Source organism: Danio rerio, chromosome 24, assembly GCF_052040795.2.
Source record: "Danio rerio strain M-AB ecotype USA chromosome 24, GRCz13ab, whole genome shotgun sequence".
Lineage (NCBI taxonomy): Eukaryota > Metazoa > Chordata > Actinopteri > Cypriniformes > Danionidae > Danio > Danio rerio.
This window is the reverse complement of record NC_141044.1, coordinates 28,733,323-28,755,468: the sequence shown is the minus strand read 5'-3', so window position 1 is coordinate 28,755,468 and position 22,146 is coordinate 28,733,323. Positions and strand designations below refer to the sequence as shown.

At 39.3% G+C, this 22,146-nt stretch overlaps 3 protein-coding genes across 37 annotated transcripts in view; 1 reads left to right on the top strand and 2 right to left on the bottom strand.

The window, feature by feature from the left end:
• cnksr2a (connector enhancer of kinase suppressor of Ras 2a) overlaps positions 1-9,776 on the top strand; it is a 185,898-nt gene extending 176,122 nt beyond the window's left edge. For 26 of the 33 annotated variants that reach the window (XM_087309662.1, XM_087309663.1, XM_087309659.1 and 23 more), the window contains 2 exons: positions 1,413-1,612; positions 2,993-9,776. In XM_087309662.1, coding sequence (XP_087165788.1) covers positions 1,413-1,612; positions 2,993-3,223 — 431 coding nt within the window. In that variant the 3' untranslated portion in view covers positions 3,224-9,776. The remainder of the gene's footprint in view (positions 1-1,412; positions 1,613-2,992) is intronic. The other 7 variants (XR_015525044.1, XR_015525046.1, XR_015525045.1 and 4 more) reach the window with 4 other exon arrangements.
• A 2,238-nt stretch (positions 9,777-12,014) lies between these two features.
• On the bottom strand, positions 12,015-18,770 carry klhl34 (kelch-like family member 34). Its single transcript, XM_087309721.1, has one exon. It carries the CDS (start codon positions 14,798-14,800, stop codon positions 13,037-13,039), a length of 1,764 nt encoding a protein of 587 aa, XP_087165847.1. The 5' UTR covers positions 14,801-18,770; the 3' UTR covers positions 12,015-13,036.
• A 156-nt stretch (positions 18,771-18,926) lies between these two features.
• smpx (small muscle protein X-linked) overlaps positions 18,927-22,146 on the bottom strand; it is a 29,953-nt gene continuing 26,733 nt past the window's right edge. For all 3 annotated transcript variants that reach the window (XM_087308439.1, XM_087308438.1, NM_001002185.1), the window contains 1 exon segment: positions 18,927-20,817. The gene's annotated coding sequence lies outside the window, so the exon portion shown is untranslated.

The following is a 22,146-nucleotide window of genomic DNA, read 5'->3' as shown; positions in this document are numbered from 1 at the left end:
AGCTGGTCATCTCCCAGCCTGACCAGCTTTTTTTTTTTTTTGCTTGTTTGTTTGTTTTTTTACTTGGCTTGTTTGCTGTAATGAAAACTTTTCAAGTAAAGTTCTTAAAGGGCTCAGGGCTTCAGGGCTATGAGTCCAACTAAATCAAACACTTTTCTCCATGATGGTGACTTTAGTCTATGTGGTCCGCATTTGCCATAACTTCTCTTAGCCTCTTTTGGCTCACAACCACATTAGCCAGAGCTAACTGTACACAAAATTTTCCAAAAGTGGCCCTCATTTGTTTTAGGATAACTGGGAAACATTTGCTATGTCTTCTCTGGGCCACTATAGGCTCAAAATCCACATTAGCAATAGCTTACTGTACCGAATATTTGCCAAAAGTGGAACACATATGTCTTAAGTTAACTGGGCCACATTAGCACTTACACGTGTGAGCTACTTTAGCTTTAGACCCAGATTACCCTTAAATGACTATGCCACATTTTTTCCAACTGTGGCCCACATTTGTTCTCCATCATTTAGACCAAATTGATAATTTTCCACATGTGCCACATTAGGCTCACATTTTGCCATAAGTGCCAAATCTTTGCCTCAAATGGCCTATTAATTGTATTTGAATTTTTGAATCTTTGTACAGATAGGCCACTTCAGGCTCACATTCATTTTGTCTGGGTCGAAGGAATACCACCAGTGCCGCATAACTGCCTTAAGTGCCCCACATTCGTATGCTAGCTGGGTACTAGCCTACTGTAGGTCATCTTAGACCAGAAAACTGCCAAGCTTTTGAACAGCATTTTCCATCCAGGAGCTGCTTACAACCTGCCTAAAACAGCTATTAAGTATACTGAATGCTGCCTTTGAGCAGCTAGTGGTGATATTAGGCTAGTTAGTGGCCATTTTAGATCAGCCAGTGGCTAAACTACACCCTAAAATCCTACTGAATCTGTATTTTAAGCAGTAAAGTGATAAACACATTGTTTTTGTATCTGCACGTGTAGACAGATGGAGAGCAAAAAAGAGATGTTTTGTTGGCACAAAGATTACCCGCACCCGTTTCTTCAATTGATACCAGCTAAAAACCGAGACAGCAAGAGGAGAATATCTTCCCGTATTTACATACATCTGAGCCTGATTAAGTATTTATCTATGCCAGCCAGACGAAAGACACTTTTTATCCAAGTCTTTTGTCATTTCTCTCATTTTACCTTCTAGATTCCAGACTAGCAAATGAAATAAATGAGCTGAGTATCATCAGCATACAAATGTCAGCCTACGCACCTGACTGAACATTAAAATGCAGAGTGTAAATGTTGCAATCTGTCTGTTTCTTTTCCATTCCCACTCAAAAATATGCTTTGCTGGTGGAGGCAGTCCTTTTTAACTCTGGCTTTCTGTGGCACCCCCCACAGGCGGGGAGCAGGACTACCAGGGGCAGACAGATTCGTTGGGGGACTTGTACAGAGCGCTGGAGCGTGCCCGACTGACACCTATTGGTGAGCACCGCCTTTCCACTCGTCTGGAGTACAAACATCTTTTCATCCGGCGTTGCAACGATCCACAGCTAAATGACAAACTGCATCACCTTCGCATCCTGCAGAGCACGCTAAAGGTATCCGAACTCTGCTGCCGCATGGGTCCCACTGCACCCTGTGTGCCTGTTTGTTTCATCTGTCCAGTCTGTCCGTCTGTCCTCTCCATCTGTCTGATGTCTGTGGGGTTCTGGGGACAGCAGTATTTATTGGTCTTTTTTAGTAGTCTATTTTGATATGGTTTCTTTCGCCAAACTGCTATCCCAGAATCCCATCCATGTTAGACGGAGTTCTCTGTCTGGTGTGGGAGGAGGGTATGGCCAAACTCTGCTCTGAATTCTGCTTCTCCGCGTGGGTTTAGGCTCTACCTGGTGCCAAGGGGTCTTCTTGTGGTGGGTCTGTGCAATTTCTGTGACCCCCTCTCCAAACTCCTTAACCCCACCTGCTGTGCTGTGTTCTTTATGTTGAGGCACAGCTTCCTGTTGGATTGTGGGTATAATAAACAGCTGGTTAGCAGCACCAAAAACAAGGTTCCAACATTAAGTGAAGATAGACCATTCATAATGCACTAATGACAATCTTACACAAGTCACACACCAGTTTAAACCTGCTATTGACCATCTTTGAGCAGACTAGGCCATCTTTGAATGGCTTATGACTATCTCATGACAATACTAACCTGATAACTAGCTGCTGACCATCACTGCCAAGCTGATTACTACTTTAGAACAGCTAATCTTAGACAATCTTAGACATGCTAATTAACAAGATTACTCCTTGTTTGACCGGTTTAGACTAGTTGATGGCCAGATAATGACCAGTTGATAACCATACTAGCCAGCTTAAATTTTAGACTAGGTAATACCAATCTTTCAAAAACATTTTTAGCCATCTTAGATCTGCTAATCTTCCTCTAGACAAGCTAATAAACAGGTTAGATGAATTAGAAGCCATCCTTACAGTGTCAACCAGCTTGAACCAGCTAAAATCTTACATGAACCAATTGGTATGGCCAAACTCTGCTCTGAACCCTGCTACTTGGTGTGGGTTAATCTGGTTTTGTGACATTGGGTCTTCCTGAGCTTGGGTTAGTTGGTTTGTGCCTTGGCTGTGACCTTCCCCAACCTTTCCCAGCTGCTGCGTTGTGCTTATTATTTCGAGGGCAAAGCCTCCTGTTGCATTGTGGATATTATAAAAATCCCTTATCACTCAGACTTGAATGAAAGAAGGTTAATTGGGGGCACAAAGCCCCACAGTGCCAGAGGACTCCAGTCAAGTCTGAGCATGCTATGTGTGTTTGCGTGTGTGTACTGCTCTGCTCATCTAGGTTCAGTCCACATCGCTTCACGTCTGCGCTAACAGCCTGTGGCGTGCTTTGACTATCACATCCTAACCACTGTTTGAAGAAGACTGTATCTGTAATGCCCACCCTCCACTGCTCTCTTTCTTCACCCCCATAGGACAGGGAGGGCGAAGTAGCACTGATTGACAAGCTGCTGGCCAATCCTAAGCTCACGTCCTCAGAGTTCCAGGAATGGAAGAAAGTTTACATGGAGGCGTTTTCAGAAGAGCCACAGCGGGACCGTCAGCCCAGCCCTGCCTCTGAGCCCAGCCCTGCCGCTACGCCTGAGCCTGCCCCCCGCACGCCCTCCCTCTCGCACACACACTCCTACATCGAGACTCACGTCTGACGTACACAAACTCTTACTTCAGAGTTCAGACCCAAAAATACCACCACAATACCAACTTTCAAACAATGGACATACTGTAGGCTTCAACAGACCTTACGGTGGAATTTCAAGCTAAAGTAAGAAGAAGCAAATTGGTGTTTATGGACCTTAAATATGTTACACGCCATATTTAATTGAATATTTTAATTATGAGGCTGTGAGGGATATATTTACAAGATGATAATGCAATGATGCATGTCTTAGTAATTGAAAAATCAATTAATTTGTTGCATTATTCATTAATTACTATGAAATTACCCAGAGGCCATCTCAGACTGCATGTCAAATCAAGACTGTCATTTTTGACTTTCTTTGTCATTCTTCATATTTAAGTGTATCGCTTTATGCAATGCAAGTTAAATTTTTTTCAGAAGCTCTTCCTTAATAATGAAATATAATGTTTATGTCAGAATATTGGGAGGATATGTTTGGCGTTTTAGTAGTTTTTTTTAGTTGCTGTATTTTGCAGGTATCACTTTTGCACAGCTTAACACTTTTTTAATGAGATTTAAAATTTGCATAGCACTAACTAAAAATTAAATTGTAATAATTCTAGATGCCTAGAAAAGGGCAATTAAAGAAAACAGGTTTGAAAGTGGCGTTATTGTTTTCGTGGAAAACTGAAAACAAAACTTGTAAAAGCAGTGATATTATATTCATAGATTATCATTCAGTCTATATATTTCAATACTGGACGACTAGAACAGTGACAGACTACGGGAATGCAGCCATGTAGTTTCCCTTATAACGTGACGTCACCATCTACTGACCTGGCATCCAATACGCAGTTTAATAGTAATATTTAATAATTTAGTGTTGTGCTCTTGACTCATGAATGACTATAACTAAAATTTGCTCTGGATACGGGCCGGATCAACAATTACGTGAACCTCAATATAAGGAGAAAGCCCATTCAAATTAATGGGATTTTGGGAAATGTTTTCGGCTTCAGTTGTTCTAATTAATGCAGCCTAAGGGGTCGATCACACCTGACATGTTTTCCCGTTCTGAAAACGCGAGGCACACCGCTATGCCTTTTTTATTAACAAGAAACATGCTAACATGCTAATTAACAAGATTACTCCTTATTTGACCGGTTTAGACTAGTTGATGGCCAGATAATGACCAATTGATAACCATACTAGCCAGCTTAAATTTTAGACTAGGTAATAACAATCTTTCAAAAACATTTTTAGCCATCTTAGATCTGCTAATCATCCTCTAGACAAGCTAATAACCAGGTTAGATGAATTAGAAGCCATCCTTACAGTGTCACCCAGCTTGAACCAGCTAAAATCTTACATGAACCAATTGGTATGGCCAAACTCTGCTCTGAACCCTGCTTCTTGGTGTGGGTTAATCTGGTTTTGTGACGTTGGGTCTTCCTGAGCTTGGGTTAGTTGGTTTGTGCCTTGGCTGTGATTTTGGGAAATGTTTTCGGCTTCAGTTGTTCTAATTAATGCAGCCTAAGGGGTCGATCACACCTGACACGTTTTCCCGTTCTGAAAACGCGTGGCTCACCGCTATGCCTTTTTTATTAACAAGAAAAAGAGAAGTGTGGTTCGCTTTTTATGTCGCTAGGTAATGACTAAATCAGCTGTGTATTGTGCGTATTTTAATAATTAACAATAATATTCAATGAATAATCAAAATTCGATTTTTTTTCGGTTTGTGAAGTCATACATCCCTGGATAACTCAAAACAGCAACTACTAGTCTCTGCTCTATCTTCAAAAGTCTCCATAGTCATCATGACAACACAAACACTGCTGTTACCTCAACGGAAACCCGCCTCTGCTTTGATTTGATTGGAGAATGAAAAGGATATGACTGACGTAATGCGTTTTTTTTGCTCAGAGTTTAGTTTTTTTTTAACTGCGAGCGCACAATGCCAAAGACAGCACAAGACTTGCATAGTCTTGAATGGGAAAAGTGTAACGGTCAACTTGAGGAATGAAGCCCTGCCTACTAGTAGAGGTACCAATCATTGATCGCTATAGACTGACTTTTTCTGAACTAGATGTTTTTTTACGACAGTTTGTTGGTCAACAAACACAATGGAATCTCACGGACATAAGAAATATATCCACATAAAGCTTGAAATGTGTGTTTTTATTCTTTGTCCTATGCATGGTGCATAAGCACCCCGAAACATGCTCACGGCCATTTAAAAAAGGCACCTTAACGCAAAAAGCTTGCTCAGTGTGATTGGCCCCTAACATTTCTTTAGAGTTTAAGTATTGGTGTTTTATGCGTATGCTAATGCAAAGAAAAGTGTTTTTAGTCTAGATTTAACCTGAGAGAATGTGTGAAAACTGTAATAGTGATCATTCCATAGTGTTATCATCTGTCGACAAAACTTTTCCATTTTTACAGCACTGTTGTCATGAAACGCACCCTGTACTTTATCCCTCACAGCCTCGGTTTTATTCAACTCAAATGTGACTCACCATCTACCCTGATTAAGATCCATAAACACAAATTCACTCCTCGCTTTGTCCTTACACTCTCGCACTCTGACAGCAATCACAGACTCAAGTCTACATGTGCTTTTGAAATACTTGAAAACCCTTGTTTACGCAGGCACACACAGCCGCACAAACAAAGCTTTCTGAATGGCTCGACTCTCAATCCACTGGCATCAGAATATGTCATTTCTGCACACCGGGTTGCCATGGTTACCAGTCCTCCAAGCGACACAGACGAGGAGAGACAATGCCATCACACCCAGAACAAACCAGGTGCACCTCTACACAGGAAGCTGAGGTACAACCACTTCAGTTTGGAGATTGACGCTACAGAATGAACTATTAGAGGAAATGCACATCTGAGGAGATGTTCGAACACTGAACACACAGACTGTCATTCCTGTGTTTGGCTGTTTTTTGAAGCAGATCTCTTTGTGGACACTCGAACGGCCATCTGCAATGTTTATATGCCACTTTAGCATACTCTATACTCTGCTGTATCATACTATATATTTATGATCTGCTGTTATACATCGGCTGGCCCCGACTTATAGCATTTGTACATTTGTGTGGAAGGTGTGTGCGTGTTTGTGTGCATTAATATGGAATGTTAATGTGGTTACCTCATATCACAATCTCTGTGGAGTGTTTGGATATATCAAGAAAAGGAATATTTCTGGTTCTGTTCTGGTTCCATCTTGGTGTCAGTTATCATAGTCAGTTATTTGACTCGGCTTGTAGTAATAGTGCTAAAATGGAAGTCTCTGGGGCAAGGCAATGGAAGCAGAAATGTGAAGCTTGTGTGTTTGCTAAGATGCTAATGCTAACTTCCTATACATGTTGTCTAAATTAACCTGGTTGGGAAAAGACCTTAAATTATACTCATTTCTGATTCATTTTTGAGTAACCAGAGTTTTCTGGTAAATGTGGCTTTAATTTTCAAAATAATTCACATGGTCATTAATTACAAGATTTGATATACGGACTAGGCATGGTGGCGCAGTGGGTAGCATTCTCGCCTCAAGCAAGAAGGTCGCTGGTTCAAGCCTTGGCTGGGTCAGTTGGCATTTCTGTGTGGAGTTTGCATGTTCTCCCTGTGTTGGCGTGGATTTCCTCTGGGTGCTCCGGTTTCCCCCACAGTCCAAAGACATGCGGTACAGGTGAATTGGGTAGGCTAAATTGTCTGTAGTGTATGTGTGTGAATGAGTGTGTATGGATGATTCCCAGAGATGGGTTGCTGCTGGAAGGGCATCCGCTGCGTGAAACATGTGCTGGATAAGTGGTCGGATCATTATTTATTAAGGCTAGCAGCCTGCAGCTAGCTCTCTGCAACTCTCACATGGTCTGAGCCCACTGAAGCTAAGGTCAGTAGCTGGATAAGAAACCACATGGGAGAGCTAGGTTGCTGTGAAAGTGGTAATAGTGAGGGCAGCAGGGGGCGATCAACCTGCAGTCTGTGTGATTCCTAACGCCCCAGAATATTGAAGGGGACTTTCAGATGAGACATTATACCGAGGTCCTGACTCTCTGTGGTCGTTAAAAATCCGAAGATGTCCTTTGAAAAGAGTAGGGGTTTAACTCCAGCATCCCTGCCAAATTTGCCCACTGGCCTCTGTCCATCATGGCCTCCTAACCATCCCCATATCATAATTGGCTTCATGACTCTGTCTCCTCTCCACCAATCAGCTGGTCTTGCGCAATATGGCTGCCGCCGCATCATCCAGGTAGATGCTGCACACTGGTGGTGGTTGAGGATATTCCCCCTTATGTGTAAAGCGCTGTCCAGAAAAGCGCTATATAAATTAAAATAATTATTTACAAATAAACCCAATCAAAAACAATTAATTAAATTTAAAAACTTTTATGTTTATTTAAAATTTGAAAGAACATTTTAATGAAGAAAACATTTTTTTCTTATCTTAGTCTCCAGTCTTGTGGAGTTGAGTATTTTAATCAATACTTAGTAACACTATTTTATTTATATGATATAATTTAGTTTTTCAGCATCCATTGCCTTGTCCCAATAGACATGAGTCAAAATGACAGTGGTAATTGTCAGAATAATGAAAAATATTGCAGTTAGCATTCACTTTGTATTAAACCCTGAATATTTCTGTGCCTGCACCGTGAACGATTCTCGACAGAGCGTTACGCCTTGCCAAACTGGGTCTCTGATAACGGATGAGCATTTAGTGAACTGTGTGGGCTTTGATTGGTAGAAAATTGCACAGGCTTCATTATCCAGAAGCAGTATTATCTCTGTAATTTAAGTCGGATTGTGGAAGTTTTATACATTTTCCTGATATTATGAGGTGAAACCAAGAAAACAAAAGCTTATAATCAAAACCAGATTTACACGTGATGCTCTTAGCAAAGAAAATTGAGTTTGTTTAATCAAAGTGTGCTGTCAATTTTTTAAGCTCAAAGGAACACTCCACCTTTTTGAAAGTAGGCTTTACAACCCCCCTAGAATGGTTCGTTTTGACCATTTCCATTCAGCCAGTTTCTGTGTTTGGTGGTAGCACTTTTAGCTTAGCTTAGCATAAATCATTGAAGATTAAGAAGATTAACGACTAAGAAAAAAGTTTTGATGACCTTCCTATTTAAGCTTGACTATTCTATAGTTACATCATGTATAGGGCAGATGGAGGATGAAAACGTGCTATTTTGTAGGTTGATATGGCTAGGAACTATACTCTCAATCGGGCGTAATAATCAAGGAACTTTGCTGCCATATAATAGCTGCAGCAGGCACAATGATATTACGCAGCACCTGAAAACTGTCCCCAGACTTTTCATTTTCTGTCAGTCTATGTAACTACAGAAGAGTCGAGCTTTAACTAGGAGAGTTCTCTAAACTCTTTTTTTGAAACCAAGATGCTAATGGTCTAATCCGATTGAATAATTTATGCTAAGCTAAGCTAAAAGTGCTCCTGTCAGACCCAGGTTGACTGAATGGGTTCAAAAATGGTTCAACTCAACTGTTTAACTCTAGGGGACTTGTTAAATCAGCCTATTTTCAAAAAAGTGGACTGTTCCTTGACCCTGAAAGATATTTATATTATTAATAGTATTGTGTACTTCCGTTTGGATTAACATTTTTCACTTCTACAAGCTGCCATGAAGTCATCCTGCACAGTGCTGCTAGTTTAGGGACATTTGTGTTAAGACAACAGTGAGTTTTAATGACAGCCAAGGTCACCACGACACATCACTTTTTTCCAGCCCAGGGATTCGCTACACGACTCCACCGATCAAAGCTGTTGCTCTGAATTCACCCCAGCATCGGTCTGAAGCAGCAACTTGACTCCTGAATCACATGTATGTCAAAGTCTTTATGAACTCTCTGAGAATTTCATCTCCTGCTGCATGGCTTGTAGATACACATCAATCCCAATTGTTTCTAAACCGAAGCTGCCAAATGATTTAGCGTCAGTGTTTCAACTGTCCGAGCGACCAAGAAACACTCAGCAGACACAAAGATGCTTTATGTGAGATTTTTCAGAACACTGAATGTTCAGAGAGAGTTTATTGTATGATAAGATGTGTATTATATGATGTACATTGATATTTCAGGTATGGAGCACATTCATTCTGTATGTAATCTAAGACAATATATTAGCTTGATTTTGATTGAGTGACTCAGGTGCTAATGTGTCCATTAGCTCTTAGGAAAAAGTGATTACCAGTGGAAATAGAGCTACTAGAACTGATGTCTATTGGTATTTTACTTGAGTAATATATCAAAGTTATTCTTTATTTAGTGCAAACCATGTTATGTTTCCTTAGCAGCCCTTTTTTTAAAACACAAAGTTGTCGTAAAGCAATCTAGTTCATTAATATCTGTGCTGCTGCCTGTCTTTATTTATATGAATAGGGCATGTCATTTGGGCAGTGCAGTTTCCTATGTGTTGTGTTTAGTGTACAACCTGGTAACGTTTACTTTATTTATTACATTATTTAAAAAGAGAGTTATTGCTTTCTCCAGATTTAAGTGTGGTTATATACCTAGAGTCAATAAACTTTTATGGATGTAATCATACAATATTTACTGCGTATGTTTTTTTTTCTGTACTTAAAAGCATAGTTTACAAACCATGACAAATGATGAAAGAATTTTCATTTTTGGGTGAGCTATCTCTTTAAATGAGGCTGGTTTAAATATACGTTGCAAAAAAACAAAAAAAGTAGGGATGCACCGATATTATTTTTTTGGAACCGATCCGATGCCAATACCAAAATTCTGAGTATCAATCGATGCAGATACGATTCCGATACTGTGCCTTTACTTTTTTAAAAGCATAATACAGTTTCTATAGTTCTGGTAATAAACTCAAATAATATATCTTCTTTAGTAAAAATAACAGGCCTATAGGCCTACTGTATATGACAGACGGCACAATCTAACTAAAAAACATGATGCTTGCTGTAAACTAGGTGACAGCATTTGAGCATTCCTTATGATTATGACATTGATATGATCTGTTGTGGTCCAGCTTATGTTTCTTTTTTTTTAATATTAAGATTTTTCTTTGAAATCTGTAGTAGGCTACCGCTATTGACTATAATTGTTAGGAAAATAACCAGCCTATTATTAAAGCCTGATATTTTCCTGCAGGTTTGACATAGACTAAAGTAAACTGTCTAAGGCCAGTTTTACTTAATATCATTCCATTTTCTGTTAATGACAATCCATATTGTGCCTGTCAGTTTCACTTTTATTAATTTAATCAAATACTTTGACCACAATGAGCCAGACTTTACAAACTATTCACAATGAAAGTATAACCCCCAGAAGAACTAACTAGGTCAGAAGGATGAGATAGCAGTAACTCATTGTGAAAATAATCTTACGGAGTGGTGCACATCGCGTCTGCGCAGCTTTGAATGAAGCGATTGATGCATCTGAGACACAGCGAGGAGCCCTTCAGTATCTGCGGTCACTTCCAAAACAGCAGCACAAAGGGAAGAAATCAATACGTTGAGGATCCAATGTATTATTGGTTTTTTTTTATTTCAACGTTCAGGTAGGCCTGCTTTGTGTGTGAAGAGCAGGTAATAACCCTCTCTACTCTACTCAGTGTTGCGAATGCAATCTGCTTATATAACAGACACAGTGCAACTTGATTTAAAAACAGCCATGAACTCCTTGATGAAGGTCAAAACGAACCCATTTAATGCAAAACTAAATGTATTTTTCCACTGATTACTTATATTAATAGACATAAAAAGTCTTGGAGAAAGTTTTTCACATTGTCATGCACGAATGCTACAGGTACATGTAGTTTGTATTGTGTATGAATGGAGAATGATTGACAGCTGTGGCAGCGGAAGTACTGAACTGCACATGAATTTAACCACTTGAATATTCATCTGTGCTTTACATTAAGCTACAGAATGGCTTCAGAACATTTATGGTATAGATTACATGATAATTTTCTAATGCCTTATAATAAGCTACCTTCATCTATTTTGTTGGCTTATAAATGACACAGAATATAGCGCATGCGCAGGATCAGATTTGGATCTATAGCAGCTGGCTGATACCCGATCCAGCAAAAATATATGGTATTGAACCAATATCTGATCGGGATGCCTAAAAAAAGTGCCCTTCATATTGCCTTACAGGATACCCAAACATTGAGGCTACTAAACCCTTTGTGTTATATACAGTATTGTGGAAAAAGCTGTTCAATTAATCTCAATGGTGGTTTGATATTTCCAACCTGGATAGTGCTCTCTTTCTTTGTAGTCAGGCACTCGGTTCCAAAAACTGCTCAAGTCAGTCATCTGAGCATTTTACAGCTCAACCATTTGGGCAATAGTAAGGGCGTCTTTCTCCAATAGGTGGTTAAAAAATAGACCCATGTCAATTTCCTAGAAAGCTGATCTCTTTTTTCTTCTAGAAGCTTGCTGGTTTCCGGGCTTTTCATTGAAGGTAATGGACTTGAAATTAATTGTTGGGTCGAGAATTGGTTTCTTTTCTTTGGGCTTGAGAAGCAATTTAGAGTGGACATTTTGATTTCCCTTTTTTTCCAACCAACCTGAAGCTAATGAAAAAAAAGAGCCTTAATTGGTTTACTGGTTTTATATGGTGTAACCTAATCTAACTGGCCTGAGTTTCTCACACATCTCACACATCTGCTATTATTACAAGCACTCCTTGACCAAAAGAACATTTTAAAGAACATTAAGGAAACAGACAAGAAAAAGAAATAAGCTTCTTTGCTTCATATTTGCATCATAAGAACTGTATGCATACACATAACAACATTCAATATACTGTATGTAATCACATTAATGTTTATTTGCTTTAAATCAGTCTACTTTCATCAGCATAAAGATTTAAAGACATTTTTGCTATATAATTATTTGTCTGAATATCATCCAAACTAAATGCATTTTTCAATGTTTTACAAGATTTCTGGATAACTATTTGCAGTTGTCTGCTTAACTACATTGGTTTTCTAATCACAGAGCATTATCTGTAATGAGGAATCTAGATTTACATGCAGCCCTGACTTTTAAGTTGTCAGATGTTCTTGTGTCAAAGCAATTTTGTTTAGCATTGCTCACTAAAAATCTCCCCATCCTCCTTTGGATTGTCTGCATCCCACACACACTTAGTGGACTTGATACTTGTCTTTGCCTGCTTTGACCTCATGTTCCCCTTCCAAATCTGCAGTCTAATTTGGCTTTCTCTCTCAGCATTTGTGAGTGCACCCTCCTTTCGTTTCAGTGCTGTCTGTTTTACTATCCAGAGTCTGTATCCAACATTCATGGCAGCTGTCCGTCTGTCATAAGACATTATGACTGTCACCTTTGATCTTCACACTTTGCCAAATACCCAAATCCTATTCAAACTGAACTTCAAGCAGTACAGTTTGTTTTCATTGAACTTTTTTCATTTATTTGTCTGTCCTTTCTTCTTGCCTTTCAAGATGGAGTGGTCATAGCTGTGTATTCAGCTATAGCTCTGTCTTTTTCTCCAATGTCAATAAAGGAACTATGCCATTTCTCAAGACAACGTCTTTACGACAGGTCATCTATCAATGTCATGACTTTCTCTCCCCTATTCATAATGACCTACTTTCAGGAGCTCTTATGGCTTGCTGTACAACACACATGATAGCATTTTACCCCCACCAAGGTCCTCCGTATCTGGGTAAAAAGAAATCATGTTTCCATGCCACTTAACAATCCATGTATCAATGACACAAAGATATACCTTGTCCTTCAACTCTCACTGCCCCATGACAGCCATCTGTTTGTCTGTGTGTATGTGGGATGGTGTTTATAATTGACTTTTAGGTCTCCGGAGGGTCTTGAAGAGTCATTATGGCACACTGAATCCCACACAGGGGCCCTGGTAGTTTACACACTTCCCTCCAGGCATCATGTTCTGCGTCGTACTCCAGAACATTTGTTGTACACACCTCTTGTCCCTCCTGCCATTTTCTGCCTCCGAACATAAGCACACGTTTGCCCCCTATTGCAGTCAAACCGTAGCAGAAGCGGTCATTAAATAGCGGCTTTAGGCGGGTCCAAATATCTTGCTCAGGACTGTAGCATTCTATGTCACAGAAGGGCTCATACATTCCCAAAAAGGTATAAATTCTTCCTTTTACTGTTGCCATCTGGTGGCCAAATCTGGCAATGGACATGTTACAGCGTCTCTGCCAGGCATCCCCCTCAATAGCATTGAAAAACAGCACTTCTTTGCTGCTCTCAGGGTTGTTGATGTGGAGGCCACCTGAAATGTAAATTCCTGTTCCGATAGTGGCACAGGCATGCCCATGAACTGAAAAGGGTAGGGAGACACCACTTCGCCAGCACCCTTCACTCATATTGTACTTTTCTACCGTTGACAAAGCAGGTTCTCCCTTCTCCCCTCGTCCACCGATAGCAAAAATAACACCTTCCATCACACAACAGGCAAACTGTGCCCTCTTCTGCAAGAGTGGTTCCATCTCCTCCCACTGCTCAAACCGTGGATCATAGCGCCACACCTGGTCAGTGACCTCCATCACAGCGCTCTTTTCATTCTCCTCATCCACCTGCACAATCTCACCTCCTAACACAAATAGGAAGTTCCCAACAACACATATTCCCTGGTGCTGAACATTATATGGTAAGGATGTTGAGAGTGGCTGGAATTTCTTGCTACGGGGTTCGTAGGTTAAGATCTGATTCTGCGGTCTGTTTGCTTCTGATCCTCCTCCCACCAAAACAATCTTGCTGTTTGTGGCTCTGAGGCTGGTGTGGACACTTTGTAGCAGAGGTTGTAGGGGACCCTGAAGGTGGTAGTTAAATGCTTTCTGCACTACGCTGCACATGAAGGGTGTACTTAGAGCTGGTTTAAGTGCACTAAGTTGCGACAGTTCTTCAGGTGGCACCAAACCAAATCGGATCCGACTGAGCAGTGCATTACTTTGCAGAGGCGATTGTGGGTTGCACTCTAGCCATTCCAAAACCACCTGTAGAAGATCTGACTCCTTTACTCCTGGCATATCTTCAGCTACAAGGACCTCCTGCAGAGATTCAAGGTTTAACTCCATTAGCTCAGCTTTGTACTGCTCGCTTGCAAGAATTCTGCACATGTTACTGGCAATGAAAGTGTTACTATCCTTGAATGCTTCTGAAAGGCCATACCGAGCTGCTATGTTAGCAAAAAAGCAGCAGTTGTCGGGAGTAATGCTTTCTGAGATGTACTGAGTGCAAAGATCCACCGCATGGGAAATTTGTAGATAGCAGGCAGCCTGTAGGGTGACCTCCAAAGTGGATGGTGACAATGAGATCCAAGAGGTGTAGATGAAGTCCAGAATCTGCTCCAGGCCCAGAGATGACAGAGCTGGCAAGCTGATAGTGCGGGCACCAGATTCTAGAGTGTAGTCCTGGAAAAGGGACCAGAAATAATCACTGGAACAGGCTAACAACGTGCGATGAGCAGGGAACTCCACTCCTTCCGCATCCAAAACAACATCACACATTCGACCTTCCAACCGCAAGCTCTGGTACCGAGACAGAACACCTTCTCCATGACTGTCGCTGAGCATCAGGTAATAATTCATTACTAGAGAGCGAGATAAGGTAGACAAGGATCAGGAACAAGCGAGTTAGGACTGAAAGAAAGTCTGAGGAAGAAAACAAATGGAAAGAAAAGAATGCAGGAATGAGGCAGAGATGGCTAGGTGGTCCTGCTCATGCAAAAGTCATCAAGTTTAAAGAAGACCGAAGGGATCAGTACACCAGTCGTGTCTGTTGGGATGTGGTCCATGATTTCTGCAAGCATCAAATGAAAAGGGGAGGGTCAACCATTGCTCTTCCACCCAGTGGGCAGCCCCCAAACCTCTCAACTAAACAAGATGGGCATGCGCTTTCTGCCAAAACTCTGAAAGGGAGGGTGAAATGGATGGTCAGACATTTTGGGGCTGCAGGGGGTAAACACAACCTGAATCTAGCTGCCCTTTTCTTTTAGTAAGTCTGGAACATCGAGAGCGGGAGGCGTCATACCAGGGGTTTATTATGATATGCAGATCTGAAGTCATCCCTTGGTAAATAAAGCGGTTAGTCAGCACTGTGGATTTCTGTCTGTCGCCACCAGAAGCCATATCTCACCAAGGTTACAGGAATAGAAACTCAGAGTTGATCAGAAGGACAGTCTGACCAAAAAAAAAAGAAAGACAGACAGAGAAATGATAGAGTGAGAATGCCGCCTAGAGGACAATGAGAGGACAGTGGGATATTGTTCAGTCAGGAAGGCACAATGACAAAAAAAAGTTTGTTGACATTGTATGAGTGAAACCACAGAGATTGTTTATGTTGGCTAGACTACTGATGATTAAGGCTGATTTATAGACATGTGTTTGTGTGTAAGTGTGATCCAACAGGATGCATCCCAACCTCGTGAACATTGTACCCTTCATTCTCCCTGAATAGCTGCTGGCTCTAAGCTGGGATGGGGCAGCATTAGGCCAGGTTGCATCGAGAGTATTAAGTATAAGAGCGAGGGGTGATTATGATAGAGCTTCTGGTTACATTCTCACACCCTCTTCACATGATCACACATGATGATTCTCCACTGTCTAGAGCATTTGGTATACAATACACATACAAGGTAATTGGTAACTTGAGTTACTTGTGAACATTCTAGGACTCAAGTGGAACTTGCAACAAGGTTCATGATGAGTCATTGGTGGGGTGGGGTGGGTAAGGGTCAGTACTTGTGTCTCAAGGAAGTGATTTTGAAGACACACAGTAAGCTCACTTTACAATCCGTTTGATTTTTTTAAATTAAAAATTTCCTTTTTGGGATCTGCATGTCTTTCCACTTTGCCTTGTTGTGCATCAGTGGATATATTTAAACACACATTAAACCTTCAGTGGTTCAAATTAAATGCACTAATTATGCAGCACTTTTTATATTACATCAACAAAACCAGACTCCACTTCTTTGCATGCTTGGAGATCTTTTGGTAGATCATACTCTTGTCTGCCATTGCAAAATCTATAAATACTATTTATGATAAACTATTTTATACCTGATGGGTTTATTAGTGCATTTCATTTCAGATGCAGTTGATTTATTTGTCTGGGCTCTTCATGAGAGTGCTTGTGTTTTCTGGTCTCCCTTCAGTTAAGAATGCTGTCAGACCTGAGTGGTTTTCTAAATATAACACTGTCTGTTCTTCCTAACAGGGGAGTTGTTTGGCTCTGGTGGTCATGGTGAACTATTTTAATATTGACCAGTGAGGCTTTAGATGATAAAAACCTTTTAATTAGCACGATTTCAGTGATTCTATTGAAATTTGTAATGAAAAACAGCAAAGAAGAAGAATCGGAGTACGCTGAGCCTCTTTGTGATAAGTTTTAGAACAACAGGGTCTCTTTCTGCATTGCATTGTGGGTAATATGGGAATTATGAAAGCTTTGTTGATTAGTTGGCAGCTGCTCACTCTCTCTGTGTTCAAGCCACCTCTGCCAGATGCTTAATCCTGAAACATTCCTTTTCAGTTCCACATGATTGATGAGTCCTGTTCCACAATTGAACCCACATTGTCTTTTATAGAGATTTGTGAACATTTATTGCTCTCCTATCATGGGTTTTATCATACAATTAACCGGTCAAATATTTGAAACACACAAATGCTGCGTTTTAAACAGACCACCATACCCTCATTCCCTTTTTCTTACATTATTCCACTATTATAGCCCACTGGAAGAATTGAATGAAAACAAGCTAATTTGATTGGTGCTTCAGCTGTAGGCGCCATCTTCTGTTGAGACATGGAAATTATTCGGCACAACCATCACAGTGCATTATTGATAATTTCTTGCTGCTGAGTGTACAGCAGTTGTACACTTGTTAAAGCGATATATTATGTAATTGAATGAATGCGCTAAATTATAGGGTTTAGGAAAACACTACAAATGGATGTGCAGTACGGTACATAATTATTTCCATTTCCACTGTCAGAAGTTGTAAATTGTACCTAAACATGAAAACCGTACAGTACCACTTTCGTTAGGGTACCTAGCACAATAGTACAGTACCTAAAGTACCAACCTGATTTCACCAATTAGGACACAGGAGTCAAACTCAGTTCCAAAAGGGCCGCAGCTCTGCACAGTTTAGTTCCAACCCTAATTGAACACACCTGATCAAACTAATTGAGTCCTTCAGGCTTGTTTGAAACCTACAGGTAAGTGTGTTGGAGCAGGGCTGGAACTAAACTGTGCAGGGCTTCGGCCCTCCAGGAATTGAGTTTGACACCCCTGAATTAGGACATGTTGCTGAATTAACATCTATGTTGAATCTGGAACAACATTCCAATCAGCCAATCAGAATTAAGGTATATGTTTACTGTTTATGTTAAGCTTAGGCTTACACTTTAAGCATTTCTACATGATTGCCATGCATCTATTATTCCCCTCTAATTTTGGTAATAGTTTAGTTATGATTGGGTTTAGGGTAAGGAATAGGTCTAGATTACATTTTAGAACAAGACTGATTTTCCTTGATCAACATAGATGTTGAACATAAATTCACAGAAATGGTGAAGATTCACTGCAGAACACTGTTTTGTTTGCAGAGCATTGACTCTTGTGTGTAATTCAAGTGGAACAACAGCAAGGAAAGCCCCTTTACGAATACACAGGCACATTATGACATCATAATAATACAAAGACAACATGCATGGTCGAAGTAAGCTTAAACAAAGCTAGTCATCTTTGTGCAACAAACCAAGAAGAACCACAGGCAAAGAATGTACACAAGCTGACATAAGTCTTGTCATCGATGCCAGTTGTAAGAGCAACAAATAATAACTTGACTACTATTTGATCATTTGGAAAAGTGGCAGAAGGTAGATTTTTCTATATTTTTCTTTTCTATTTTTATTTTTCATACTTCAGCCTCCACATCAAAGTTCCTGAAAACGAAGAAGGTCAAGGTGCTCCAGAATTGGCTAGCCCAGTCACCAGACATATGAACATTACTGAGTTATTTGAGGGATTGCAGAGATGTATGAATGCAGCTGTCCAGTCATAAACAATATTAATTATTTTTTCCCTGCACCATGACTTTATATTCTATACTGTACAATATTTCTGTTAAGTGACAAGACTTTTGTCTAAAAAAAGTCAGACCTTACTGTCCTAATTAAATAAATAAAAATCAAGGCATGATCATGTTTTATTTTGGTAAAATAAGCATAATCTAGAGGCCTTTGCCTTTCATATAAGCCACTTCTGATATCAAATTATCAACTAGAAGTCAATTCAAGTTATTATTTGTTGTTCCTAAAACTTGGATAGGCGACAAGACCTTAAGATAGTGTACGGTGTATGTCCTTTAATGTTTAGGGGAGCAATCACATTGCATCTTAAAACCCATGGAAAGCTCTTGCTTTGTTGATTTGCTCTATTTGAATGCACTTTTCACAAAAATCACAAACTTGAGTAAGTAAAAGGTGCAATAACCTCTATCGTTTTTTTTTTCTTTTTCTTTTTTTTTTTTTCAATTTATGTTACCACTACCTGCGTAGATTACTGCTCTGCACACAAATCCAGGCAATATCATGAGGTGCAACAAACTTTTTTCATGTACACTCAAGACTTGTAGGTCACTTGTCTTTTCACTTTTGCCATCTACGTGTAGGTCATTTCAGTGGTGATTTCACAAAACATGATCCTAAATCCAATCAGACATTTGTATTTATATAGAACTTTTCATAATACACATTGTTTCAAAGGAACCTTACAGAAAAAAGAGCCTCACAAATGAAAGAAATTCATAAGCAGACACAATTTATCTTCTTTACACACATACACGTGTTCCCCAGATTTAACTGGTCACTCTTAAAGGAACATTCCACGGTTTTTTTTGCAAATCTCATTTTACAAGTCACCTAAAGTAAAGCAGTTGATATTTTACCATTTTTTCTCCAATCCAGGCGATCTTCAGGTCTGGCAGGAGCACTTTTAGCTTAGCTTAGCATAAATTATTGCATGGGTTTAGCATCTCGCTTAAAAATGAGTAAAAATATAGGTTTCAAATGGATTAAAAGGTGGTAAACTCAACTGTTTGACTCTAGGTGACTTGTAAAACATATTGGGAGTGTTCCTTTATTGCAGACTGACTCTGAGCTAAAGTAAGGGTACATTTATACAACAATTATGTACTTCAAAATAGAAAAGTTTCTCCATTATGCTAATTTTTTTTAAGTTGATCAGACAACAGATCCCCATTGGTTGTTGTTAGAAGGGATGCAGCGGTGGCTGGACGTTAACAAGAACACATTATTTATTAAATTACCTAATAATGGTATTTAATTAACATTTACCCCCACTTCAACCCTAAACCTACCTCACACAGTAATGTAAAAATATGAAATATTGTTGTGCAGGGTAACAAAAATGATGCTATGTTTCCTCAGTTGTATCCCTTTTAACATCTTTACCATCCTCATTCACAATAATGACTAAAAAGCTGCATTAGGCTTGCCGGGTCAGTAGTTTGTGAAGAACTTGTGCACTTAACGTCCGTTAGTCCGCTATTGCTATTTCTGGAGTCAAATACCAAACAAAAGAGTTACCTGAAGAAGCAATACACAATATTTAAATAAGGACACTTTCACCCAAAGGTCTTGACACCGACTGCTGCTAGTAAACTATATCACAGAGCAGTACAGACCATATGATGTGATTTAGGCAAGGAGATGAGCAGCCTTACCCTTTTAAACTGATCCCAGTTTATGTACATAACAAACTGATGGTGCGCCGTTTGAAATCCAGTTCTATTTGTTCAAGGATAACAAGTGCTGGCTTCCTCCTACGGTTTTGCTCTTGGAGAGAATGTGAAATCATGTTTTATTATGCAACAGCCTACTCATGTACTGCAACACACAAGAACAAAGCCGTAGATAAAGAATATAAAAGATGTGTAGGGAGCAAGACAAGCCTGAAGCATGGGGCGCGGATGAAAATTAATCAAATTAAATGCATGACATTCCAGCTAATTAATCAAATTTATCTCGAGCGTTTGCATATTAATCAATCTAGATGTTAAATGTATTGCAATTAAATGTATTTTATGCTGTCAAATTTGTTCGAGATCTTGTTGAGAAGTCACAATCTGGTCTTTTTCAAGGAGAATTGAGGAATTTTTAGAAATGCCTTCAGTCTTGTGTAGTCTTTTTTTATGATGCTAGTTTCAGAATACAGAGCTTCTAAAAAAACTAACTTGAAGGAAGAGTTCACTCACGAAGATTATCATTTTAAGGTGAACCATGCCTTAAAGTTGAGCACACGGTACATTTTAAAGCACAAAAACAAGATACAGGAAGGTTTAAACACAATGACCTATTTTAGACACACTAAACCCTGGTTCAGAGATTCGAATTGCTCAATTCCCATCAGTCTTTGCTCCGACAGAATCCGCCCCCTCTCCTCATCCTCAATCAGTTGGAAGTGTCATCATTAAGGCTTCTCATTGATTCCATTGTGACCAGGAGTTTGTGGTGAATACATGAATCTGATTGGATGGAGATTGTAAGCAAAGCCTTGGATAAAATGGGGCAGGAGTCACCTGTGAGAATAAGAAGATTAGCGTTAGTATTAAAGGTTTTTCCCTTGGTAAATTCTGCTCAATTTTATATCACAGACATACTTTGGCAAGATGTTTTAACATTTATTGTATATGTATCAGTATTTGTTTTTTAGAAACTCGTATTTTCTGTTAAGGATTTATTCATTAGTTATTCATTCATTATTCATTTATTCATAGTCTCCCCATTAGTCACTAATAGTTTAATACTACTCGTTCGTTAAATACTAATAAAGAGTAAATATTTATTAGATATTATTATTTATTTATTCGATATTAGATCTTAATCATTAACTACTGGTACTTTTATTAGATAGTAGTACTTATTTGTTTGATATTAGTACCCATTGAAATGGTACTAGTAAAGTACTTATTAACATTGTTGGGTAAGTTACTTTAAAAAAAAGTAATAGATTACAAGTTACTGATTCCTACTGGAAAATTGTAATCTGATTACATAACTAATTACTTCATGTAAAAAGTAATCAGATGACTAATTACTTTACTTTGAAGTTACTTTTAAAACATAAAATAGATCTATAAAAATACAAACGAAACTCTTTCAGTAATTTAATATTCACTGAAAAACATTACAATGAGTTGATCACTGCAGCTTGACATATTCTAAAGACTTAAAGAGTTTGCCCAAAACTTCAAATTCTTTTATTATTCACTTGTTCCAAACCTGTTTGTCTTTTTCCTTTTTGAACGCAATGAAGAAAATTGGAGACCTGTAACTATTGACATCAAAAGTATGCAAAAGCACTACAGTGTTTAGGTGTTCTGTGTTTGTCTGAAGTAATCCTACTAAAATGTGTATATTCCATACAAAGTATGCAGCTGATCAGTCAGTTCTTGTCACGTGACTTGGAAAATGCTAGTGCACACAATATACGCTCTGAACGAAGTCGCACGCAAAAGACGTGATGTGTGATGATGATGTTTTCTTCACATTCAGAAGATACCGTCACTCCCGATCCTGCACAAAAGTTTTGTTTAGCCTGTTCAGGCTGAGTTGGACCCCTGTGTTTTTAGGCGCTGGTGTCCTCCTTGGCAATGAGTATTGTCATAGAATGCTTTCTATTCAAGTGTTTGAATAAGTTGCTGGTCGAGTTAAAAGCAGTTGAAAGTTCTTTAAAGGCTGCCCATAGACTGCATTTTATAGAAATATTTTAGTTTTTATGCTCAATGACATCAAAGTAATGTCTTTCCAAAAAAGCGGAGTGTTTCTTTAATTTGGGGAACACATGTACATTATGTATTTCCATATAAACCATTTCAGCTCTCGTTTTCTAGCTATTTAAAAGCACA